This window comes from Saimiri boliviensis, chromosome 11 (genome assembly GCF_048565385.1).
Source record: "Saimiri boliviensis isolate mSaiBol1 chromosome 11, mSaiBol1.pri, whole genome shotgun sequence".
In the NCBI taxonomy this organism is placed as follows: Eukaryota; Metazoa; Chordata; class Mammalia; order Primates; family Cebidae; genus Saimiri; species Saimiri boliviensis.
This window is the reverse complement of record NC_133459.1, coordinates 55,030,126-55,057,655: the sequence shown is the minus strand read 5'-3', so window position 1 is coordinate 55,057,655 and position 27,530 is coordinate 55,030,126. Positions and strand designations below refer to the sequence as shown.

The following is a 27,530-nucleotide window of genomic DNA, read 5'->3' as shown; positions in this document are numbered from 1 at the left end:
ACAAGGATAGATAGAGTTTACACCAGCATAAGTGAGACTCAAGGAAAGGGAATTGGTTATGAGCAATTTCACAATGATATCTCTAGGAATGGTTTTCTTATATTTATTCTGCTTGGGACTTCGGAATCTGTGGCTTGAGGCATTTAATCAGTTTTAGAATACTTTCTGCCATTTTCTCTTCAAATGCTGCCTCTGCCCCATTCCCTTTGTCCTCTTTTTCTGGAATTGTGTGTTACCTACTCTGTATGACCATCAGTGGTCTTGGATTCAAGATGACATTCACACTCCAGGACACAAAAGGTGGTAATGTTACATCAGTTTTACTTAGCTTTTTTTAAGAATTTAGTACAGAAACACAGAACGTCAGGATGGCATAATCAAAAACATCTTCATTGGGAATCCTTGAAACATTCAGTTGCTACTTCCACACCTCCTCATCACACAAGGGTACACGAAGTTGTGAAGCCCATATGAGTGAATAAAGTACACTCCAGCATACACAAGCCTCAAACTGGAAATACATCCTATAATAAGCCCATTCTTGGAGCTTCTAAGCCTCCCACCAGAAGGTGCTTGAATTTGAAGAGACACCTTAAAGGGAAACTGAAGGTCTATTTCCCTGTAAGTTTTATGCTGGTAGAAATGGTAAATCCAGTTCAGATGCAGTTAACCAATCACAGGTCATTTTTACAATAAATATTGTTGTTTGGCAATAGAAATGATAAATCACATTTATCTCGGTATATGTCCAGAGAAACTGTATTAAAAGAAGGTAAACCTGAGGTTATCGTTTTATAGAAAGAAAAAAAAAAAACAAAATGGAGGCTAGCAATTACGTTTTTCTATACGGGTTCCAATAATACCTGTGTTAGACTTTTCATTGTGTTCCCATATATGCCTTCTACTTCCTTTTTATCCTTTTGTCTTTCTGTCCTTCAGTCTAGATATTTTCTTCTGACCTATCATCCAAATCACTAATCCTCTCTTCAATGGAATCTAAAGAGCTCTAATTCAATTATTGTATTTTTCAGTCCTAGAATTTCCTTTATTTTTTATAGATTCTAGTCCTTTGCTAAAATTCTCCACTTTAAACAAAAGTATCAGTAACTTAAAATTCCATGCCTGATATATTTACTATCTGCATCCCCTACAAACCTGTTTCTCTTATCTTTGCCCTGCCTCTTGGAATGATGAACATTACTTGTGAAAATCTGCAGAGGCTCTGACCATTCTACTTTTCCCCAGAGAAGAAAGGTAAGAGGCAGATCAATCTGGGATTAAGCTTATTCTAAGCAGGATATTAGTCTTCAGAGGGTTGCAACCAAAAACCCAACTGTTTATCAGTCTCTCCTTGAAACTGTGAACTCCAACTGTTGTCTCCCAAGACTTAAACTCTGCTTTGTTCTTCTGCCTTTTAGCCACTTCACATAGTCTGGATATTTGTCCTATCCAAATCTCATGTTGAAATTTGATCTCCAGTGTTGGAGATGGGGCCTAATGGGAGACATTTGGATCATAGGAGCAGATCTTTCATGAATAGATGCACACTGATAAAAATATTTTGCTTAAAATCTAATGTGGCTAAACACAGCAAATATATATATGGATTGCATTATTCTATTAATTAAGGCTGGAAAAACTGAAATCAATAATGGAATATCATGTAGTCCCAATTTATACTCAAACATATTAAAAAAAAAAAAAAAAAAAAAAGAGCTGGGCATGGTAGCTCATGTCTGTACTCCCAGCACTCTGGGAGGCAAAGGTGGGTGGATTACTTGAGCCCAGGAGTTTGAGAACACCCTGAACAACATAATGAGACCCTGTCTCTATAAAAGGAAAAAAAAAAAAAAAGTGTGTATCTGCAGTTAGAAACAGTAAAATAAATTTTAAAAAAAGAAAATGAAAATAACTTATACTGATCATATTGCCCAAGAAAAAAAAAGTATGGGCCAGGCACAGTGGCTCACACATGTAATCCCAGCAGTTTGGGAGGCTGAGGCAGGTGGATCACAAGGTCAGTAGAAAGAGACAAACCTGGCCAACATGGTAAAACCCCCTCTCTACTAAAAAAAAAATACAAAAATTAGCTGGGTGAGATGGTGCACACCTGTAGCCCGAGCTACTCAGGGGGCTGAGGCAGGAGAATCACTTGAACCCAGGAGTCAGAGTTGCAGTGAGCTGCACTCCAGCCTGGTAAAAGAGTGAGACTCTGTCTTAAAAAAAAAGAAAAGAAGAGAAAAGAAGGCCGGGCGCGGTGGCTCAAGCCTGTAATCCCAGCACTTTGGGAGGCCGAGGCAGGTGGATCACAAGGTCAAGAGATCGAGACCAACCTGGTCAACATGGTGAAACCCCGTCTCTACTAAAAATACAAAAGATTAGCTGGGCATGGTGGTGCGTGCCTATAATCCCAGCTACTCAGGAGGCTGAGGCAGGAGAATTGCCTGAACCCAGGAGGCGGAGGTTGCGGTGAGCCGAGATCGCGCCATTGCACTCCAGCCTGGTTAACAAGAGTGAAACTCCGTCTCAAAAAAAAAAAAAAGAGAAAAGAAAAATTTTAAAAGTATGGTATATTTAAAATTTTTAGTTATATTATGACAGCCAGTTTTAACTTACCTTATAATTCATTTATAATTTAGAAACTGAGATACTGAATAAGAACATACTGTTCATCATGTTCTTAATAGCATGTAAAAATATAATTTGAAGAAAAATGGCTCTGAAAAAACAAAGGATATTAATAATATACTTTTAGAGTAAGAGACATAGCAAAATTTTATAAATTATCTTTATTCATATAAAGGGCTGTTTAAAAAGACCTAATGGCAGATTAAAAAGAGAATTATGAATACTTTAAAAACAAAGGTATCACCCAAAGAAATACATAAAATTTATCAGAGGCAAACACTGTCAAACATAAGACACCACTTAAGCAAGATTACTGTTCCCTTGCAGGGGTGAAGAAGCCTTCTATTATTAGCAGAGATAACTGCCTGAAATTCCTTCCTTAATAACACCATACTAAAAATAAAAAGGTTCATCATATTTCAAAATAAACACATTGCTTTTCATATGCATTTCAGTCACTTCAATAACAGATAAAAATATAAGTCTGATTTAAGGTTTATATTTCTCTTATATTTGTAGCTGATAAATACACTAGGTAGATTTGCTGTCATTTTTATAACATATTCAATGTTTTAAGGGCCTATGCCAGCCACTTACTCATTATCTCTTCAAGGATTTGAGATTAGATCTTCCTGCGAGATCAAATTAAATTATTTGCTTGGCTTCGAAAATTATTAATACTTCCTCTACAAAATATTTTCCCTATCATTAAGGAAACCATGGGAATCTCAGAAGAAATGGGGTGGTATTATTACTACAAAGCAGTACCAAATGCTTTCAAGAAAACTAACATGGACCGTAAGATAAGTGGACATTTTGAAATGTTTTTACAAAAAGAAGCAAGATAAAGCAGGGTTTTGTCAGCAAGAAAAAGGGAGAAAGTTCATGGAGCTAAGGTATTACCTCAATATATGATCAAACTATAAAAACCTTTATAGGCTGGCCTCAGTGGCTCACACCTATAATCCCAGCACTTTGGGAGGCCGAGGTGGATGGACTACCTGAGGTCAGGAGTTTGAGACCAGCCTGGCCAACAAAATGAAACCTGTCTCTACTAAAAATGCAAAAAATTAGCAGGGCGTGGCGGAGGATGCCTGTAATCCCAGCTACTCCGGAGGCTGAAGCAAGAGAATCGCTTCAACCTGGGAGGCAGAGGTTACAGAGTGAGCTGAGATCACATCACTGCACTCTAGCCTGGGCGAAAGAGCAAAACTCCATCTAAAAAAACAAACTTTCTAATTTACACGGATATTCCTTCCTTAATAACACCATACTAAAAATAAAAAGGTTCACCATATTTCAAAATAAACACATTGCTTTTCATATGCATTTCAGTCACTTCAATAACAGATAAAAATATAAGTCTGATTTAAGGTTTACATTTCTCTTATATTTGTAGCTGATAAATACACTAGGTAGATTTGCTCTCATTTTTATAACATATTCAATGTTTTAACGTACAAGAAAAAGTTTGGTAGAAAGGCATTTTTAGCTCAGAGTTTAGTCTCTGTATTGAAAAAAAATATATAGCCTTAATTTGGTTCTACTTCATGTAGACTATGACTTTAAAATGACCCATTCATACTAAATGCCATCTGCTGCCCATACTTTACCCCTTCCCAGCATATGCCTCTTTCCTCCAAGAGTTTCTATGATAGATACCATGGGATCTGGAAGATATATATACACACACATAATGTGTTTGCGTATATATGCCTTCCAAGTGCTGCCCAGAAGAGGGTGAAAAGTGAGCAGCTTCTACAGAATTAGAGGTTTCTGAACATAATCATTTGCAGAAAAAAGACCTGAGTAAAACAAGACAGGAGGTAGTAAATTCTTCCCTCTCTCTTATCAGTAAATTTCTAGTCTCCGAACCAGATCACAGATTATTCTCACAGTTCAGCTAACTGCAGGTTTAAGTACATAATGGTGTCTACATACACAAAAGTACATAAGTACTTCTGAGTGCCTTTTCATCTATGTGCATTTTCTCATGTACTTCTCACAACACTAGAAGAGAACATATGGTATTATTCTCTTTTTTATAGATTGGTCACATAGAACAAAGGTTCCACACCAGGTTTTCTAAGTTCAATATACTACAGAGTACATATATATGCTACATCTTGTTGCCTTTGTGGACATACTCTGAAACTAGCTATCATTTATAACATTGTTTCCTTTGAAAGTCAATCAACTGATTACACCAAATGAACAAAATCCATTCAGATATTAAGGACACAATTACCTATGTCAAAATCATGTTAAAAAATTTACAATATATATATATATATATATATATATATATATATATATATATATATATATGTATATCAGCAAAAGAAGCCTAAATAGCACATAATTCATTTGCCTAATTGTTTGAGAGAATAATTCAACTGATTTTAATTCAATCACTAATCCACTATTTGAGAAAAAACAGTTTCATTATTTAGAACCAATATTTAACACTTGTTTAAAATGTGCATAATTTCAAAAGTAAAATCAATTTACCCAATAACCTGTTATGTACATTCACTTTTATTTCACTATTACTTCCATTTCATTCTTATTTTATTGATCTTCCATATTTGTGAAAAAACAAATTATATGACTTACTTATAAAGGATATTGTTTTTAATATAAACAATAAGTATCCTAAACATTAATTAAGTATCCTAAAGCACAGATAAAGTAGTCATTAAGAACTTTCTTCAACCTAGGAAATCACAAAATAGGGGCAGATTACTACAGCTCTGTCTCAATGTTGGTGTGAGAACTGAAGGCATTTCAGTGGAAAATAAGTACTTCCTAACACAGGGTGCAGACTTTACCTATAATTGCCATGCCTCTCATCATCTCCACAATAGTCTCATCTATCTGTATAGCATTTTATCTTTTCCAAAGCCATTTTATGTACCTCAACTCATTTGATCTTCATAACTATTCTAGAAGGTAGGCAGGCCAAGTTTTATCATTGGCATATTACAAAGGAGGAAACAAAGGCTCAGAGTTTCATGGTTTTTCCCAAAGGTCAACTAGTAGAAGAAATGGAATTAAATTCCACAGCTAATACCTTCTTATATCAATGTTTTTTCTAGAACATAAAATCATTTGTACAAGTTCTCTTTAGTTCAGTTACTAAAGGTTACTGGCAATCTTTAGTCAAGACTATTTTTATATGAGTAAACACACTGAAATCATTAATATTCCTAAGAAACATGGATTAAAACTGGCAGAATTCAGTAGACTTATAAGAAATGAAATAGATCGAGGCATCCAAGTAAAAGTTAGAAAAATAAAAATATAAATTTTAATCATCTATATACGGCATTTCAAAAAACATTCTCTCTAAATATGAACTAAAATATTTAAATCTTACTTTCTCAATTCTGATAAATAAAAGCAGACATAGAAAATCATATCCTTGTAGGTTTGAAACTCAGAACATACTAGGCATTTTCACTTTAAATTCCATAGATTAGACACTTTGCAGTCTGAGAACTCTGAATTTGATTGCTAGTTCTACCACTTAATAGCACTGGAACCCTGGACAAGTTACTTAAAGTATCTGATTCCCAATTTCTTCATTTGTTAAATGGAGATAATACCAACCTTGGAGGATTACTCTAAGAGTAATGAAGATAATACCAACCTTGGAGGATTACTCTGGGAGTAATGGAGATAATAACAAACTTGGAGGATTACTCCAGTACATATATAGCATAGTGATTAGAATATAGTAACAACTTAATCAAATTGTAGCTTTTATCACTGAAGTGTTACAAATATGTTTCCTTTTCCTCTGTTCTACAATACATCAACATTTCAGCTTCAGGAATTCAAATATTCATTAACCAGGATGCATAATTAAATACATCCCTTTTTTGGAATTATCTTTTAAAAATCAATTTAATAATACCACTGTAAAGGACCTCATAGATTGGATGCCTGTAATCCAAGCACTTTGGAGGCCAAGGTGGTCAGATCACCTGAGGTCGGGAGTTCAAGACCAGCCTGACCACCATGGTGAAACCCTGCCTTAAAAAAAAAAAAAAAAAAAAAAAAGGAGGGGAAGAAAACAAGGCCTAGGGAGTTCAAATTGTTCAGGGATTCCACATTAGCATGCAAGTCAAAAACAAATCCTAGCAACGGACCAAAATACCATAGGCATAACTTTTAGTTCCATCAATTGAAGGGACAGTTGTGCGAAATTTGATTTATCATTTAGGACTTGACATTTACATTTCAAAATAAAGTAACACTTTTCGTGTTTTTGTTTCTTTTTTAAGTTTTGGTTTATCCTTCCTGTTATCTCAAAAATACGTTGGGAATTAGTAAAATATTTACTTAAATTCTTGAAAGCAGTCTGTAGGCCACTCAGCTAACTATTTAAAAAATAGAAAGAGTAATTTCTTGATGAGACTTTTCTGACAAGAACCTAAGTATCCCTTGGTGTATAATTCCAATGAATAATGATAATTTCATAAACCACATATGGATAAACGTATTTCTGGAGTAAAAAGTTGAAAAAAAAATTGTTTAAATCATAAACTACATATATACCACTCCTCACCTTGAAAATGCAGGCTTCTTTTTAAATAAACAATTGGCATTGTAATTTTTTTTTCAACCAGTCTTTATATTACACAAACAACAGAACCATTCTTCTATAATTTCTATCACCTTTAGAGAAGTTAGGTAAGAACTGAGCAAGTCTAATTATGAGAGCTCTCCAACAGGATTTCTACCGTATCCAGAGTGAGAACTTAACCAATATAGAGAAAAATTTTAAATATATAAAAAGTATTACTTTTAAACTGACAGACCATCCAATCTATTTCCAAAACCATTCCCCCAATAATCTAATAATACAATAGACTAATGAAGGAGAAAATTTAAGTATTTTAAATAAGGCTTTAATTATTAACAAAAAGAGGCCGGGCGTGGTGGTTCACGCCTGTAATCCAAGCACTTTGGAGGTGGTCAGATCACCTGAGGTCTGGAGTCCAAGAGCAGCCTGACCAACATGGTGAAACCCCGTCTTTAAAAAAAAAAAAAGAAAAAAAAAAGAAAAATTTCCATATACCTAAAATTAAAAAAAAAAAAAACTAAAACTAAAACTGCTGCTATTAAAACTGCCATTTTCAATTTTTGCTTATTATACCTAACTTTGGTCCATAAATTGATATATCAACAAATGAAGTTAAAATTGACCTTCCTTCTTCCTTTCCCTCCTTTCTTCTTTCCTTCCTTCCTTTTTTCCCTCTTTCCTTCATTCCTTCCTTCCTTCTCTCCCTCCCTCCGTCTCTCTCTGTCTTTCTCTTTCTTTCTTTCCTGGAGTCTCACTGTGTCACCGAGGCTGGCGTGCAGTGGCACAACATCGACCCACTGCAACTTTCTTCTTTTCTTTTCTCCTTCCTTCTCTCCATTTTTCCTTCCTTCCTTTCCTTCCATCCTCCCTCCCTCCCCCGCTCCTTTCTCTCTTCTTTCCTTCCTGGAATCTCATTCTGTCACCCAGGCTGGATGGAGTGCAGTAGCACGATATCGGCCTACTGCAACTTTAGCATCTCAGGTCCAAGCGACCCTCCTGCCTCAACTTGCGAAGTAGCTGAGACTACAGGTGCGCACCATCATGCCTGGCTAATTCTTGTATTTTCAGTAGAGAGGGGTTTCACCATGTTGCCCAGTTGGTCTCAAACTCCTGACCTAAAGTGATCCACCCACCTCGGCCTCTCAAAGTGCTGGGAGTATAGGCATGAGCCACCGTGCCTGGCCTAAAATTTCTAAATCTATAATTAGCATAACAGTCAAAGCTGGGCATGGTGAGACACACTTGTAATCCCAATACTGTGAGGCTGAGGCCAGCAGATTGCTTAAGGCCAAAAGTTCACGACCAGCCTGGCCAACATAATCTCTAAAAAATGAAAATAAACAAATAAGAAAAAGGAAAAAAGTCAAGAAAGAAAGCATATAAAATGCTCCTCACTTCTCCATCTCCATGTTTTTATAACCATTTATCTATCTGTCTGTCTGCCTATCTGTCTGTCTATATGTCTATCCATTTAAGACAGTGTCTCCCTATGCTGCCCAGGCTGGTCTTGAACTTCTGGGCTCAAAGGATCCTCCTGCCTTGTCTCCCAAAGTGCTAGGATTACAGGTGTGAATCACCACACCTGGCCAACCTTTTAAAATTAAATAATCTACTATTAAGTTTTTTTTAGTAGAAATTCATTTTACAATGTCTTAAATCTACAACAATTAAAAAGGCACCTGCTTTCAACAAAAACTGTTGGGACGTTTGGTTATCACACGCAAAAAGTTAACCTTAGAACCTCACCTCACACCATAAACAAGAATTCAAAATAGATCACAGAATTAAAGAGCTAAAATAATAAAACATTTACAAGAAAACATAAAAGAAAACATTTGAGACTTGGGCTAGGCAAAGATTTCTTACCTGTGACACCAAGAACATAGTCCATAAAATAATTTTAAAAACTAATAAATTGGGCCTTATGAAAATTCAAAACTTTTATACTTCAAAAGACACAAGAAAATGAAAAGACACACAGACTGGAAGAAAATATTTGCAAAACATATCCATTAAAGGATCTGTATCCAGAATTCACAAAGAATTCTCATAACTCAACTTATAAGATGACAGGTAACCCAATTAGAAAATGAGCAAGAGATATAAACAGACATTTCATCAATGAAAATATATAGATGACTAGAAATTACATGAGACAATTGTTCAACATCATTAGTCCTTAGGAATATGCAAAGTTAATGCCTCAATGAGATATTATTTCACACCCACTGGAATGGCTATAATAGACAGACAATAACAAATGCTGGCAAAGATGCACAGAAAAGGGAATTATCATACATCATTGATAGGACTGTTATAAAATGATGTGACCATTTTGGAAAAGCGTGGAAGCTTCTTAAAGAGTAAAACATAAAACTATGAGATGACCCAGCAATTCTACTTCTAGGTATCTACCCAAGGTATACGAAAATGTATTCCACACAAAGACTTACATGTGAATACTCCTAGTTCCATTGGTTTTGTGTAGACAAAATGTGGCATATCCACACAACGGAATACTATTCAACTATAAAAAGGAATGAACCTAATGGCACATGCTATGCCATGCATGAACCTCAAAAGCATTGTTAAAGAAGCGAGACAAAGGCCAGGTACAGTGGCTCATGCCTGTAATCCCAGCACTTTGAGAGGCCCAGGTGGGTGGATCACAAGGTCAGGAGATCGAGATCATCCTGGACAATATGGTGAAACCCAGTCTCTACTAAAAATACAAAAATTAGCTGAGTATGGTGATATGCGCCTGTAGTCCCAGCACTCGGGAGGCTGAGGCAGGAGAAGTCCTTTAACCAGGGAGTCGGAGGTTCCGGTGAGCCGAGATTGCGCCACTGCACTCCACCCTAAGGACAGAGGGAGACTGTCTCAAAACAAATAAATAAAAATAAAAAGCTAGACACTAAAGATGATATATTGAATGATCACGTTTATGAAGAAGTACCTAGAAAAAGCAAACTTATACAGGTAGAAAACAGACTCCTGATTTCTTGGGGCTGAGAGCAGGAAAGAGATTAACTGTAATGGGTATAAGGAATCTTACTGTGGTCTTCTCAAATGTCCTAAAACTGATCTATAATGACAGTTGCAACATTTGGTAAAATTCGTAAAAATCATTGAATTGTACATTTAGAATTGTACACTTGAATTTCATATGTAAAATATACCTAAATAAAGCTGGGTTTGTTTTGTTTTGTTTTTTTTTGAGACAGAGTCTTGCTCTGTCGCCCAGGCTGGAGTGCAGTGGCACAATCTTGGCTCACTGCAACTTCTGCCTCCCAGGTTCAAGCGATTCTCCTGCCTCAGCCTCATCAGTAGCTGGGATTACAGGCAGCTGCCACCACATCCAGCTAATTTTTGTATTTTTAGTAGAGACAGGATTCCACCATGTGCTGGTCTCAAACTCCTGACCTCAAGTGATCCGACTGCCTCAGCCTCCAGAAGTGCTGGGATTACCAGGCACAAGCCACTGTGCTCGGGCAATAAAGCTGTTTTCTTAAAAAAAAAAAAAAAATGGCTTTTTGTTTCACCTGTCCCTTGAATGATTAAATGAGTAACTGTAGACCACAGCAGTTTCTGTAATTTTTATTAAACAATTCTACTGATCCTAATCTTGGATAGGAAGCCACAGCATCACTTTTGAGAGGATCTAGCACAGTGTTAGGAAAACTCCTTCAACTGGTTGTTCACTGGACAGAGTTTCTCCAGGAAAAGGATTTCTCATAAAGTTCCTTCTGTTCATTTATATTTTAAGAAGCCAGTGCCTGGAGACAGTTCAAAAGTATACACAAGAGATTTGTCTTTGACAATGGGCTGACTGATCTGATAGGTATTCTACTCTACCTTCATATTACAAAATAAGAACTTAAAAAGATAAGCAAAAAGTTTTAATACAATTTTAAAGGACATAGGGTTAAGTTATATAACTCTGAGAGTGTACCTGTCCAAATGTCAAAGGCACTGTTTGCTTGAGCAATTGTATTATGTTGTAACACAATAGTCCTTAGTAATGATACTAAATGACAAATAACATTACAGGCATTAATCCAATCCCTGGATCTTCCTGTATTCATCCTAAACACCTTTTAAGTATCCACTCGATTTATAAGGTCTTTCAAAAATAACCCAGGACTTCATAACCCTCACAGGATGGCAAATAATTTTGCAAACTTTTTACTTCTTTGCAAAAATACCACCTTGTCTGACCACGTTATTGAAAACTGACAATCTCACAAAACTCCCTATCTTTCCTTCCCTGATTCATTTTTCTCAATAAAACTAAACATGCCTTTTACATATATTCTGATTACTGTCTTCCCCTACTAGATTGTAAGTTCCATGAAAAGCTGCTTTTTTCCTTGCTGTATCCTCACTGCCTAGAACAGTGCCTACCACGTTGCAGGTGCGCTTGAACAAATGAATGGGTATTAAATATGTGCAAGAAAACAGGAGCTGATCCTTACCACAGGAATGAACAATGAGTCTCTTCTACTTATTCAACAGCCTTGACTTGCGGTTAAAACATGAATTTTACAAGGAAACAGAGACCTCAGAATACAACTTCCAGACTGCCTACCCAGCATTTCTTCAGCAAAGAGAGTATTAAAAAAAAAAAAAAAAAAAAAAGCTAATGTTTCACTTATTATTCTGGATTTGTAACAATCAGAGTATTTTTAATGGACTGTGTATTCTGGAGAGAGGACAGTTTAATTAAATCCCATGTGACTAATTAACGGAAAAAAAAAAAAATGAAAGTTCAATACTTAACCATCCTTTTTACTAGTTACTTAACTCTGATAAAGTACGTATAACATTTCAAAGACAGCCTGTTTTTCGACTCCCAAAACGGGATCCTATCTTTATGAAGGCAGACCTTAGCAGAATGACCTCCTCAGCCTCAAATCCGCCAAACACCAAGGAACCTTTTTCTCTTCCTTATCCCAGAAGTCTTCCCCATAGCCATTTTACAAACACAACCACCTTCAGACCTCTTTCTAATTAACCTGCGATTCAACCCAGCTGCATTCCAGCGTTTGGGAATAAAGACTCACAACCTCCGGCCCTGGAGCATCCCCTAAGGCAGTCGCCCCCACCCACCGAGAGTCCTGGAACAAGAAAGAATCTGGGGATGGCAGGGACCTCCCAGCAAGACCAGAATTGGAGGACATCTTAGACTTCGCCCTGGCACTGCCCATTTCTGTGTGACCTTGGGCATGTTACTACACCTCCAGGGGTCCTAGTTTTCCCACCGTTAGGGTGAGGACAACATGCTGACCAAGTCACTGTAAAGATTCAATGACATCCCATGCAAAGCACCCAACAGGGCACCCGGCACGAAGCGGCGCCTCAGTCCTCACAGCACGGATGGTCCCCGGCCCTCCGCCTACAGTGTCCGAGCCGGGAGGCGCCTCGCGGACGCGGCTCTGGGAGGACAGGTGGACACTGAGGCCAGAGAAGACAGAAGTGCCCTGCTCCGACCTCCAGAAAGGCAGGTGGGCGCGGGACCTGGAACCCAGGACGCCCGTCCGCAGCCCACACCCCCGCCCTCTTCTCCGGATTCCGCGGGGCCCGGACGCCCGTGCCGTGCGAGGCGGTGCGCGCCGCCCTCCCGGGGCCCCAGCTCCGCGCCGCCGGGGCCGCTCCACCTGCCGCCCAGCCCCGCGCCCGCCCGCGGCCCGGGGCTCCCGCCGCTCCGCCCGGCCTCCCGCGAGCCTCGCAGCGCCGCGCGGCGGGCCGGAGCGCGTACTCAACTCTTCACTTTGCCGAAGGTGCCGACGCCCAGCGTGTCGCCCAGCACGTAGTGTCCGATCTTCACCCGCCCGTCGTGCTTCTGCTTCTCAGCCATCTTCGGCGCGCGCGGCCTCGCTCCGCCGCCTGCCGCTCCGCGCCGCCGCCGCCGCCGCCGCCTACCCACAGTGCAGCGGGCCCCGCGGGGCGGGGGGGGGCGGGCCGGCGCGCGCGGAGCCGCGAGGGGCGCGGGGTCCCGGGAGGGGGCGCTGGGCCGGCCGGGCCCAGGTGGGGAGCGCCGGGCGAGCGGCCGGCGGGGCGGGGCCGAGGGGGCAGCGCGGAGGCCGAGACGGCGACGGCGGGGGCCGGGAGTGCGGGAGGGGCTGCGCCAGGTGTGCGGGGTCCGAGTCAGGGGAAGGAGCGGCAGGTGCTGCGAGGGGTGGGCCGGGGCCGCGAGGGAGGCGGGGAGCCCTTTTTGAGGAAAACCGAAGGGAGTGAAAATAGGGGAGTGACACGGGGGCCCCCGATCCTAGGGAATGGAAAGGCGTGGGAGTCGAACTGGAAGACGAGAGACGGGCCTGGGGTGTGGGGAGCGAGGGGCTGTGAAAGGGAAGAGGCGGGAGCGGAGGCGGCAGGAAGGGCCCCGGGCAAAGGGCAGGAGAGCCTGCGGGAAGCGCCTCCAGTCTCGGCTGAGGCTTCTGGAGACAGGTCGCGGCGCGGGGAGAAGGCACACAGCTCTGTGCTCTCTTGAATTGCCCTCCTGTGCTTATTCTGCAATTCCCAATTATTTTTTCCTGTAGAAGAAAGAGACCCTCTCCTCCAGAGCTCTCAATTTTAACTAATTTGCCCACAGTTTTCCAAAAAACCTCAGTCACGGTATTGGCTCGAGTGTATTTTAGCACATGCTTATATACATATGTAGTTTTACCACGCTTACATAAGCGTAGAGTGCCGAAATGTGGTAGAGCTGCACGAGAGGGAAATGGGAAAGACGTGGAAAGGGAAACAATATTCTGCCCCCAGAAAGTAAAATACGTGGGTGACAGTGGAATTGTGAAGGGCGAGGGCAATACAAGGTCACATATTGAAGGAAGAATAAATGTGATATAGAAGTGAAAAGAATGATAAGAGGAAATTAGAAGCATGATGCCTAGGCAGTGTATTAAGAGACTGACCTTCCCCCACCACCTCCAAAAAAGAAAAAAGACTGGCAAGGAATTTGGTAGTAAAGTGATTATCTCTGCCTCACTTCCTTCTTTCCTACCCTTCCTTCCCTCCTTTCCTTCCTTCCTTTAATGTTGTCCATTCTTTAATGTTTTTCTTTCAGTGATTAAAGTTTATTTGCTTCTCACCACATACACAAAAAGATTAGTATATAATATGTGTATTAATTAGTTTGAATTACAGCCATTCCACAATATATATATATTTCAAAATATATACATACTAACTATAATTTTTATTTACCAATGAAATAAAAATTTTAAAACAGTAAAATATTGCTGTTTGAGGATAAGTAATTAAGGATTAGTCAAACATTTATAGCATTGCATGCCAATAGAGTTTCAAGGTCACATTCCTCAAACATGAAGTCTGTGGAACACTGTTTATATGTAAATTAAAATGTATTGATCAAAAAGAATAGGACGCAATAAAACTTTGTTTTCTGAGAAGTACTAAATACAGAAATTTCAAACATTCTCATCTAGACATCAAGACAATCTGATGAGAGATGATCACAGCTTATGAATTATAGATATCACAGCTGTTAAATAGAGGCTATTCTTGTTCATTCTTCAGATCATCTTTCTTGCTGACAAGAAGTATCATTTAGGAATCACTCTACCTAGCTGGCAATTTTGAGAAAATAGCCAGTTATTTTTGTGCTGAACTTTCATTTGGTTAAGGGTCATTCCTTCAGTATTCAAGTGAGTAAGAAAAAACTTATTCTGCTTTTGAGATATGAGATGTATATGTCTCCTGCTCTAATATCCCCTTAAAAGATGTTGAAAAGTCTTCACTTTTAAGTTAGATTGCTTTCCTGAAGCTACATAAAGACCAATGTAAATTGTTAAGCATTTCATACTGTCTTAACTACTTGTTTATAAATACTATAAATTATTATATACTTAGTAACTATGATTCTTACATAGCTACTGTGGACTACCTTAATAGTTTTATTCTTATGTGAAACATCTATGGTACTTTGTTGATTAAGAACTTCATTTAAACACAATTATCTCATTTAATGGTCATAAAAGAAAGATAGATTATTATTTCCATTTTATAGATGATAAAACTTAGTTTTTCCCTTTCTGATTTCCCCAGGGCTAAAATGTGGCAGTCAAAACTCATATCCAGTTCTGACTTGTCCTTCAGTCTCCCAACTATACTGCAGCTGCCTATACAAAAAGAATGTATGGTGCCTTAAGAAAATTAAAAATTGTCATAGTTGTGGTTCCATTTTCATATTTTTATTATTTCTTTGGCAGTCCAATAATATATCCTATAAACTTGTAAGTATTTAAAGTACTTTTTGTTCTTTTTCTGGCTTTTATTTAAAGGAAAGGTTGAATGCTACATGGATAAGAAAAACAACTCTTGGTGGCAGCACTGAGCCTTCTGTTGTCCTGGACACCAGATATGGTTCCGTATTTGCCTCATCCTAATCAGCAATAGAAAACCCAACAGTTAATCAGACTAGATCTCCTTAAGAGTCACGCCCCTTGGAGGTGTCACCCCTAGAGATGTTCTGGTAAATGCAATGTTGCCATTTTATTATCTTCCAATGAAGGTTTCACGCCCCTGTTGTTTAGTATCAATCTCTAAGACTGGTGCCCAGGCAGGTGTTCAGTTCTTGGCCCTGAACCAACTATTACTGCTTTACCCTCCTACTACTGAAATTTTGGGGTTGTTTCACTTCAAATGTTCTAAAATAAGTCCTGAATAGGACATTAATGCAGGACCGCTAAACTAATATACTGTATTAGACACCCTTGGTATTATGAGCAACCAGTTCTTTCATGTCATTGCTCACAGACACCTTCTTGGTGAAGCCTACCCTGACCACCCTATTTAAGCTGCAGTTTCATTTTTTTGTGTGTAATTAATTTTTTTTTTTTTTAAGAGATAGAGTCTCACTATTACCTAGGCAGGTCTCAAACTCCTGGACTCAGGTGATTCTCCTCCGTCAGCCTCCCAAATTACTGAGATTTATAGGCATGAACCACTTTGCCAGGCCTAAATTGCTGTTTTATTTCACTCATGCTCCCTGCATTGTGCTCTCCATCCCTGATCTTCCTTAACTTTTTTACATAGCACTAGCCTTCTGACATACTATCTATGTGCTTATCATATTTTTGTTTTGTCTGTTTCTCCCAACTGGAATCTAAACTTCACAAAAGAAGAGAGGGTTTTTTTCTCTTATTTTGTTCACTAATGTATCCTTAGCTCTTGGGACAGTGTCTGGCAAAATATATATATCCAAACAGATTCAGATAATGTGGCAGCTGAAGTTTATACAATGTGGGGGAACCTCTTTAAGAAAAAAAAAAAATGAAAAATTGGGTATGAAAGTATTTGAAGTGAAAAACAATTATCTACAAATTTATAAAAGCTGACAAATGCCACAAATATCCCCAAATCAAGAAAAATAATAGTATTTTTTATATATTAATCATCCAACGTACCTCTATAATACCTGTTTTCTATATTTTTGGGGCTGTAGTCTCTGATTACCTCTTCATAAATTTTTAAATAGAATACAAAGATAATTCTGACATTAAGCATAATTCATCAAGTTTTTCATTACATGTTTCTTTTTAGATTTTCCATTGTACATGTTTAATATAGCTAATATAGCATTTATCAATTATACTATCATATATGTCATACATACATACATGTAGATATATACATATATGTATTTTTACTTAAATGTAATATATGCAAATGATATGTTCATACCCCACCTGCTGTTCCTGGAGCCTAGTGGAATCTGGTATATCAAAATATTTGCTAAATTGAATTTTAAAAAGGTTAGTTACTAAGCTAGAGAATCAAGTAACAACAATACAGAGAAGAGTGCAGTTTTATTTTATGTATGCACATGTTAAATGCAAAGCATAATTTTAAATCTCAGTGTAGCAGTCATTAGTGAGGTTAGAGAGGCATGGGTTAGCATCTTAGAAATCTATAGATTCATGATATAGGGCTTCTATGGTTGTCTCCAATTTAAAATAAAAAAGTTGGACACTTGATGAGTAATGAAGCATGCTTGTGGTACTTTACAGGGAGTACAAACTCAGTAATTACATTTTTTTAAATTTCATATGAAAAACTTCAAACATACACAAAAGTAGAGTAGCATAAATAATCCTAACATCTGTGATGATCAACACTGTCAGCATTTACCAATCTATCTCTGCACTTTTAAAATTTATTTTCTGGAGCATTTTTTGTTTTTGTTTTTGTTTTTGTTTTTGTTTTTGTTTTTGTTTTTGTTTTGAGACAGAGTCTTGCTCTTTCACCCAGGCTGGAGTACAGTGGCACAATCTCGGCTCACTGCAGCCTCTGCCCCCTGGGTTCCAACGATTTTCCTGCCTCAGCCTCCTGGGTAGCTGGGATTATAGGTGTATGCCACCACACCCAGCTAATTTTTGTATTTTTAGTAGAGTCAGGGTTGCGCCATGTTGGCCAGGCTGGTCTCAAATGCCTGACCTCAGGTGAGCCAACCACCTCAGCCTCCCAAAGTGCTAGGATTACAGGTGTGAGCCACCACACCCCACCTCTGGAGTATTTTAAACTAAATAACCAGATTATTTTGCTGGTAAATACTTCATTACATAGCTCTAACAGATAAACATTTCTTTTTAGCACAACCATATCATAGCTAACAAAATTAACCCTAATTCCTTACTGTTATGAAATAGCCACTCTGTGCTTAATATGCCTTGATTGTCTCAGGCATGTAGTTTTACAATTGGCTTATGCTAATCAGGATCAAAAAAGTCACACTTACCATTTTATTGGTACATCTCTTTTAATCTAGAGTGGTTTCTCCTCCCACTCTTTTTTTTAAAAATGTCATCTATTTGTTGAAACACCCAATCATTTTAACTGTTGAATATTCCAGTCTTTTTGGATTTATCTCAATAATTATTCATGATTACAAGAGGTAGTAGAGAAAGCTCACTATTTAGAGAAAGCTCAGTATTTAGAATAAAAAAATCACAATCTGGTGTGGTGGCTCACACCCGAAATCCAAACACTTTGGGAGGCCAAGGCAAGCAGATCTCTTGAGTCCAGGAGCTTGAAACCAGCCAGGGCAATATAATGAAAACCTGTCTCTACAAAAAATAGCCAGGCTGATGGTGTGCCCCTGTAGTCCCAGCTACTAAGGAGGTTGAGGTGGGAGGATCACCTGAGCCTGGGAGACAGAAATTGCAGTAAGCCAAGATCACAGCACTGCATTCCAGCCTGGGCAACAGAGCAAGACTGTCTCAAAATTACATATATATAATTACATAGGTGTGTATGTATGCGTATACACACATGTCTGTCATATATATGTGTGTGTGTGTATCTCCTGAGTTAATGTTCCATCTTAGCTTCTTAGCAATGTGTCCTTAAACAGATCATTTCACTTCTTATTGGTAAAACTAATAATGTTGAACTAGACTATAAAATACTAAAATACTTTTCAGTTGTTGGGACATTCAACTCCCAAACTCCACTCACTGTTTTAGAATTAAACAATCAAAGGAAAAAGATAGAGGAATTACTGTAAAGTATTGTAGGTCACCAACCAAAGTGTCTCAACAAACTAATCTTGCCACATTATTATTTTCCCTATACACAGTTTACCTCCTGATATTTATCATCATTGGTTTGTAAGGTTGAGAGAACACTATCATGGGCCTAGCCCCCTTCAAAGAGATAAGGAGAGACATGTGACAATACTTAAAACCCTTTAAAGGAAATGTAATATATAATTTTGAGATGTTATTTTTAGCAGGTACCCTAGTAACAAATATTATACTTCACATAATCCATTTTCATTTTGTGGCTGAGTACATTTCTAAATTGCTTCAATATGAGTCAACATAATTTTCAGTGCAGCTGAGAAAAAATAAAACATTTTGGATCAGACAGCCTTCATGAGCAGATGCATTAATTGGAATAACAAAGGTTGTTTGCTTTGCTGTATAAACATTATGGATCTGACAGCACTTTTAGAATCTTGCTTTCATGTGTGTGTTGACAGCTTGTCTGAAAAAAGCTCAAACACACTTTTAGATCAGTTAAATCAATTATTTTCCTCCTGGCATAGATTCAGTGACTATCTGTACTTTTCAACTGAAGAAGTTTAAGGAGATACCAATGTCACCTTGAGTTGATTATCATCTCTGTTATGGCTGTCCATTGGAATTAAAACAGCCCTTGACAAAACTATATAATATACGTATTGTTTGAAGCCTTTTATAATACTCTATTAATGACCTCAAGTGGGTGTTAATGCTTTGGCTGTTGGCACAATCCTGTTAACTACTAAGCTTTGACATGATTAATGCCAACTTAAGATAAATTAGGTAATTTCAAGTTCTAAATGCTCTGTAAATAATAAACTAATTCTCCTTCCAAGAATAAAGACATTTAAAAATAATCATATAATTCAATTTCTTTTTTTAATTTGGATGTAGGCTTAAACTAGGTACACTTTCAAGACTCTGGGGTTTCAATTCTGTAAAATTCTGTTAATAATTTTTAAAGCATTAATTAATAAGCTTTTCACCCTCTACTTGTAAAAGGTTGAAATATTTTTAAATTGTTACATGACAAGCTATTCTACAGATTAAATGTTTCTAGATTCTCTGAGTATATCATTGCTTTGTTCTAAGTATATTCATTCATTGATCAAAGATATATTGAATGCCTACTGAGTGCACACTACTATTCTAGACAAAAGGAACATAGCAATGAACAAAACAGATAGTATAGCCTATCTTATTTACCACTTATAATGGTAGTATTCCTAAAAAAAAAAAAAAAAAAAGAATTATTCATCACCCTTATTAAAGACAGTAAGGCAGACTTTATTTGGGACTATTGTGATAGGTTTGGGGCCTCATGCAATGAGGTTTTGCAGTAGGGGACGGAGCCTGGGCTCAATTCCAAACACAGCAAAGAAAAGTAGAGATTTATAGCCAAGGAGGAGGGATGAGATGTGTTGATGAATGGAAAATTACTAGGAGGGTGGGGTAATTCTTTGTTAAACTGACCTAACAGGATTCTTGCTGAAGGCAGGCCAGGGTGATCAGCCATTAGCCAGCAAATGGGGCAGGGGTGAGAAATTTGGTTACGTATCAAGAATGATCAGGTAGTGAGGGTGGGGAATTTTGGCCAAATTGGCTTAGCAGAATTCTTGCTCAAACTGGGCTCTTGAAGACATGCCCAAGGACAGGACCTGCTGGGCTCAGAGGAGTCTAACTAGGGTTAAGTCAAGAAAAGAGTGTTTTGCCACATTCTACTGAAAAAAACAGAAAGTAAAGAGTCAAATAAATATATAATGTAAGGTTAGTGATAAGTGCTGTGAAGGAAAGGCAGAATAAATGAATACAGAGATGAAAGCTGGGATGGGGGAGGGTTGAGCAGACATTTTATATAGATTGTCAGAAAGTCTTTCTGAGGATGTAGCATCTGAGAATTATGTACAGGAAGGAGCCATTGAAGTAGTTGGGATAGCAAGTGCAAAGGTCCTGAGACAGTGAAAAAGGCATACTGGTGGAATAGCAAGAAGGTCAATGTGTCCAGTGTGGAGGAGAATTGGGAGTTTGTTAGAATGCCTATAGCCAGATTATGCTGGGTAAGCTGTATTAAAACCTTCAGGCTTAAAAAAAAACCTGGTCAAATATAGTCTTAGGATTTTAAACAGGAGAGTAACATGATATAAATTACAAACAAAGATGACTCCAGATGGCTGTGTGGAAAAGAATCTAAAGGGTCAAAAGTGTAAGCAAAATAACGAATTTAGAGACTATTGAAGTAGACCAGATGAATGCTGATCGTAGCTTATGCTAGGATGGTGGCAGTGAAAATGGTGAGAGGTATTCATGATATGAATTACAAACAAAGATGACTCCAGATGGCTGTGTGGAAAAGAGTCTAAAGGATCAAAAGTGTAAGCAAAATAACGGATTTAGAGACTATTGAAGTAGACAAGATGAATGCTGATCGTAGCTTATGCTAGGATGGTGGCAGTGAAAATGGTGAGAGGTATTCAGATTTGGCATAAAGATTTTGAAGTTAGCACCAAGAGAATTCGCTGGTGGTTGGATTAGAAGTATGAAAGGAATCAAAAAAGAGAAAAGACTTGGATTTTTGGCTCATACAGTGAGATGAGCAAGGGTGCCACTGGAATGTCAAAGGCTTATGAGAAATCAGTTGGGGGAAAGAAGCAAGGTTGAGGGAAAAAATTCTGATCTGCCCATGCTAAGTTGAGATGCTAAATAGCAATCCCAAAGGACGTGCCAAGTAGGTAGTTTGTGATCAAAGTGAAGAGGCCCAGACTCAAAAATACAAGGTTCAAAATCGTCAGCATTCAGGAAGAGGCACAAACTCAAAATGCAAGTTTCAAAATCATCAGCATATATCCCATAGGACTGGAGATCCCTTAGAAAGTCAATATAGACAGCAAAAGGAAGAGACTCCAGGACTGAACCATCCCAGATTTAAGAGACCTATTAAAGGAAGAGGAGCCAGCAAAGGATCCCAAAAAGAAATATCCCCTAAGCCAACGGGAAACTTAAGAGAATATTTTCAGCTATTTTAAGACATTATTATCCACTGTATCCAGTGCTACTCAAAGGTCAAGTAAGATGCGGATGAAGAGTTAACTACTGGATCTGATGACTGTGACAAGTGACATTGTAGTGGAGTGATGGAGATGAAAGAGTGAAGTGAGTTTATGAAAAAACTGAAGAAATAGAGAAAGTGGTTCTATACAATTATTTCAAGTTTTGCTATGAAGGGAATAGTAGCAAATGGAGGATATGGAAACAAAGGTAGATTTTTTAAGATAGGGAAAAAATATAGCATGTTTGTATGCTACGTGTATGATTCGTAGAAAAGGACAAACTGATGTGTGAGAGAGAATGAATAACTGAAGAACATACAGCAGTGAATCCTAATGACAGTCTTTCAGGAACTTCCACATCAGTTTTCCAGGAACTTGTACTCTAATGGAAAACATATATACTTCAGAAATACATTTCAGCTGAGCACGGTAGCTCATGCATGTAATCCCAGAAACTTGGGAGGTTGAGGCAGGAGGACCACTTGAGGCCGAGAGTTTGAGACCAGTCTGAGTAACAAAGTGAGGCTGTGTCTCTAAAAATTTTTTTTTTTTTTAAATTAGTTGGGCGTGGTGGCAAATAACTATAGTCCCAGCAACTTGGGAGGCTGAGGCAGAGAGATCCCTTGAGCCCAGGAGTTCGGGGCTGCAGTGAGCTATGATTATGCCACTGCACTCCAGCCTGAGTGACAGAGTGAGACTGTGTTTAAAAAAAGTAAAAGGAGCGCCGGGCGCGGTGGCTCAAGCCTGTAATCCCAGCACTTTGGGAGGCCGAGGCGGGTGGATCACGAGGTCAAGAGATCGAGACCATCCTAGTCAACATGGTGAAACTCTGTCTCTACTAAAAATACAAAAAATTAGCTGGGCATGGCGGCGCGTGCCTGTAATCCCAGCTACTCAGGAGGCTGAGGCAGGAGAATTGCCTGAACCCAGGAGGCGGAGGTTGCGGTGAGCCGAGATCGTGCCGTTGCACTCCAGCCTGGGTAACAAGAGCGAAACTCCGTCTCAAAAAAAAAAAAAAAAAAAAAAAAGGAAAAGGAAAAAATAGGTAATAAATTTCAAAATAGTGCAAGAAGTGATATGACCAAGTTATGCATAGGATTGACTAAATTAGACTACTGAGCAGTAAGTTAAAGGCTCTTTTATCTGACAAGGGGAAAAATGATGAGGACCTGAGCCACTTAAAGTCCCAGTAAGGAAGGAAGGGAAAGAATGGATTTGAGGATTGTTTAGGAGAAAGAATGAATAGGATTTAGCAACTGCTTAGTTATTAATTAGAAGAACAATGAAGCAATTCAGGATGACTTCCAGATTTCTGGAATAGTGCAGAAATCTTGTGGATTGATCATCCAAAAACAGTTCTTAGCTTATCACCTCCTTCCTTAAAAGTGTTCAATAATTTTACATAGCCTAAAGATTAGTGTTTAAAACTCCTTAGCCTAGCGTTCACAGCCCCCCAAAAGTTGGCCTTTTTGGCATGCTCTTTGCCTTCTGTATTAGTCTGTTCCCACAATGCTAATAAAGATATACCTGAGATGAGGTAATTTACAAAGGAAAAAGGTTTAATGAACTCACAGTTCCACATAGCTGGGGAGGCCTCACAATCGTGGTGGAAGGCAAAGGGGGAGCAAAGTTATGCTTTGCATGGCAGCAGGTAAGAGAGAGCGTGTGCAGGAGAACTCCCCTTCGTAAAGCCATCAGTTTCCCTAGACTTATTCACTATCACGAGAGCAGCATGGGAAAGACCCATTTTCATGATTCAATTACCTCCCACCATGTCCTTCCCACAACACGAGAGAATTATGGCAGCTACAATTAGAGCTCTTCTGTGAGGACACAGCCAAATCATACCACCTTCCTAATGAACTTCCTTGCAACTCAAGGAGGTAGTGGAATCCAGTTTAAAAATTGCTGGTCTACAGAGAAAAATCAAAGTCCTTAAATCTGGATTCAAGGCTCTCTATGATCTGGCTCCTACCAACCTGGTTTCTTGCCTCATCTTTGTTATCCAAAGCTCTAGTCATGTCAAATTTGTGTCAGTCCTGTGTGTACACCAAGCTGGAGCAGGCCACTGCACCTTTACGTTCACTCTTACTGTTTGGAACTTCCTTCATCTTTGATATTCCCCATCTCAATCAGCCTAACAAATACTTCCGCATTTTTAAAAACTCACCTCCTCTATGAAGCCTTCCCTTACCCTCCCACACACATTTGATCCCCCTGTCTTTAATAATGCTGTGCGCCTTGTGTATTTAATTAAATCCATCATTGTACTTATCTGTTTACATGTCTGTCTGTTCCACCATTTGACTATTAATCCCTTGAGAGCAAGCACTGGGAACGTAATAGGCACTTAATGCATGTTAGTTAAATTAATGATTAATAAGTGAATGAAATCTCAGTTCAGAAATAACTTTATCTTGGCCCGGCGCGTTAGCGCACACCTGTAATCCCAGCACTTTGGGAGACTGAGGTTGGGTGGATCATGAGGTCGGGAGTTCCAGACCAGCCTGGCCAACATGACAAAACCCCATTTCCACTAAAAATATAAAAATCAGCAAGGCGCGATGGTGGGCACCTGTAATCCCAGCTACTGGGGAGACTGAGACAGAAGAATCGCTTGAACCCGAGCGGCAGAGGTTGCAGTGGAGACCACAGGTATTCACCACCATAACAGCTAATTTTTTGTGTTTTTAATAGACAGTGTTTCAACATGTTGGCCAGGCTGGTCTCGAACTCCTGACCTCTGGTGATCCCCACCCTCAGCCTCTCAAAGTGCTGGGATTACAGGTGTGACCCACCCTGCCTGGCCTCAAAAATAACTTTATCATAATTTACCTATCCCTTCCCAAGTAGCACTGAAGGCTTCTTCCTATTTATTCTTCTGAGGCCCTGTATCACCTCTGCTCTAGCACTACATTGTGGTATGACACTGTATTTGTTCCATGACATTATTTTTCTGTCTTTTTTGGGGGGAGGGGGGTATGTGTCCCCTGCCTAAAATATTCAAGGGCATGGATTTTATCCTGTTTAGCTTTATATCCCCAGCACCTGGATACCCAGTGTTTTAAGAATATATTATTTAACAATTGAAGAGCACCTTATCCTTTAAAGTCAGCATGTAATCATACTCAGCCTTTTCCACTTTCATGAATAATGTTCTTTTTTTTTTCTTTTTTTTTTTTGAAAGAGAAAGAGGAAGAGGGAGAGAGAATGGCGGTATTGCTTTATTGCCCGGGCTAGAATGCAGTCTAAATATGAGTATGCCTATAATTGTGCTTAATAATGGAGACATGAAAAAAATGAGGGAAGAAAATAACAAACAAGGACCAACCAATATTTCATTTAAACTTGTAAGTTGATATGATGTGGTACTGATAAGAGTGTATATTTTGTGTATTTAAGGTGGAGAGTTCTATAAATGTTAATTAGGTTTGCTTGTTCCAGATCTGAGTTCAAGTCCTGGATATCGTTGTTAATTTTCTATCTCATTGATCTGTCTAATATTAATGTTGAAGTCTCCCATTATTATTATGTGGGAGTCTAAGTCTCTTTATTAGTCTTGTATGTCTGGATATTCCTGTATTGGGTGCATTATATATTCAGGATCTTTAGCTCTTCTTGTTGTTGCATTGATCCTTTTATCATTATATAATGTCCTTCTTTGCTTCTTTTCATCTTTGTTGCTTTAAAGACTATTTTATCAGAGGCAAAATTTGTAACTTCTGCTTTTTGTTTATTTATTTATTTTTGCTCTCCGTTTTGTTGGTAAATCTTTCTCCCTCCCTTTGTTTTCAGTCTTTGTGTATCCTTGCATGTGAGATGGGTCTGGATGCAGCATACTGATGGGTTTTAGGCCCATTAGTTGATGTAAATTCTTCATTATATTGATGCTCTTTATTTTTTGGTATTTTTTACAAAGGCTGATACTGTTTGTTCCTTTCTATGTGTCGTGGTTCTTTCAGAAGCTCTTGTAAAGCAGGCCTGGTGGTGATGAAATCTCTGAGTGCTTGCTTGTTCACAAAAAACTTTATTTTTCCTTCGCTTATAAAGCTCAGTTTGGCTGGATGTGAAATTCTTGGTTGAAAGTTCTTTTCTTAAAGGATGTTGAATATTGGCCCCCACTCTCTTCTGGCTTGTAGGGTTTCTGTTGAGAGATCTGCTGTAAGTCTGATAGGCTTCCCTTTGTGGGTTCATGAATAATTTTCTAATCATTCTTGGCTGGAGTTAATCTTTCTCTCTGGCATTCTATTACGTGTAGCTTTGTCTCTTTTGTGTAATTCTCACTTTCTAGGACAGTTCTTGATTTAGAGTGACAATAAAAGCCCAAGGACAAGAAAACTTTTATTCTTTGCTATATTCCTGTACAGCTGTGATTCTCAACTCTTCTTTTTTGTGTACTGCTATACTTGATTAGCACACAGCCCTACGAATTCCTGGAGTGCTCAGCATAATTCTACCCTTACCCACTGGAAGCGGTATAAAGGCAACACCCTTGAATCTGATATGATTTATTTTATTAAACAATAAGCTACTGCATTTGCACCATTATTTGTATCTATTTATAACAACCTCTTGCCCCACTTAGAATGTCCACATTAGAGTCATTCTTTAAGTAGTGATGAATGAATTTTAAAAAGGAAGGAATTTTATTTCCATTGTCATGCCCGGAGAGAAGTCAGACCATGCCTTTTATGCAAAACTGGTTTGCTCATTTAATATATTACTACTTATGGCCAGACATAATTTATTTGCATAGGCTAGAGGAACATAATATTGTCCTTCATAAACTAAATCCCAAATAAAATAACTTTACTTTGAAAATTATCTTTTCTCAGGCCGAGCTAGCCTTGGAGATAAACAGAAATGCTACAGGAACTGATTTTCCCTGTTGTTTTACAAAATTCTGCTCTCTGTTCTCTATGAAACCCAAGTGAACCATACTCATTTCCATTTCTCTTTGTTCTTCAGCTGTCATTGAGTGTCACACAATTTGCTGTCATTTTGAGCCCCAAAATTTAGAAGGGATTTTGTTTTCTCTTCATAGTGCCTACAACCCTTTACCAATTGAAAAGAGGATTTTGAGTCAGGCATAGTGGCTCATGCCTGTAATCCCAGCACTTTAAGGGGCCAAGGCAGGTGGATGGTTCAAGATCAGGAATTTGAGACCAGCCTGGACAACATGGTGAAACCCCTTCGCTACGAAAAATAACAAAAAATTTTAAAAGAAAAGAAAAGATTATTTTTATTCCTTTCTTTTACAGCTCTTTACAATGCAGGATCTGCAACAAATTTCTTAGGAAATGGGCTGAGCAAAAACATAAGGGACGTCACCCACGAATAGTCATGAGAGATTATCTTTGCAAAACATAATTGAGTTGCCTGAGTCTAGCGTACCTTTCTTCTTTCTTTTACCGCTTGGGTAATTCTTACCTTCTCAGGGAACATCTTCCATTTTCCCCCAAATGGGTGGCAGCTTTTATTTCCCCCAATTTGCTTGTCCTCTTTGTGTCATCATGAGTGCCACAGAAAGCTTCTCCTACAAGAAGCAGGGGGAGAACAAAGCGTGTTTTGAGGAGGTCCCCATGCAAATTTGATACTTTAGTACCCTTCCCAGTATTCCAGAGTGACCATGCAATGGCACTGCCACCATAATCCTGTTCTTTTTCTTGAGATGGAGTCTCATACTGTCGCCCAGGCTGAAGTGCAGTGGTGCAATCT

General features: G+C 38.7%; 1 protein-coding gene across 2 annotated transcripts in view; it reads right to left on the bottom strand.

Moving 5' to 3' along the window:
• PRKAA2 (protein kinase AMP-activated catalytic subunit alpha 2) overlaps positions 1 to 13,121 on the bottom strand; it is a 71,273-nt gene extending 58,152 nt beyond the window's left edge. Inside the window, exon 1 of one of the 2 annotated variants that reach the window (XM_039473639.2) lies at positions 12,983 to 13,121. In XM_039473639.2, the coding sequence (XP_039329573.1) occupies positions 12,983 to 13,076 (94 nt within the window). In that variant the 5' untranslated portion in view covers positions 13,077 to 13,121. Of the gene's footprint in view, positions 1 to 9,672; positions 11,806 to 12,982 lie in introns of those variants that run through there. The other variant, XM_074380882.1, reaches the window with a different exon arrangement.
• Between the last annotated feature and the right edge of the window lie 14,409 nt (positions 13,122 to 27,530).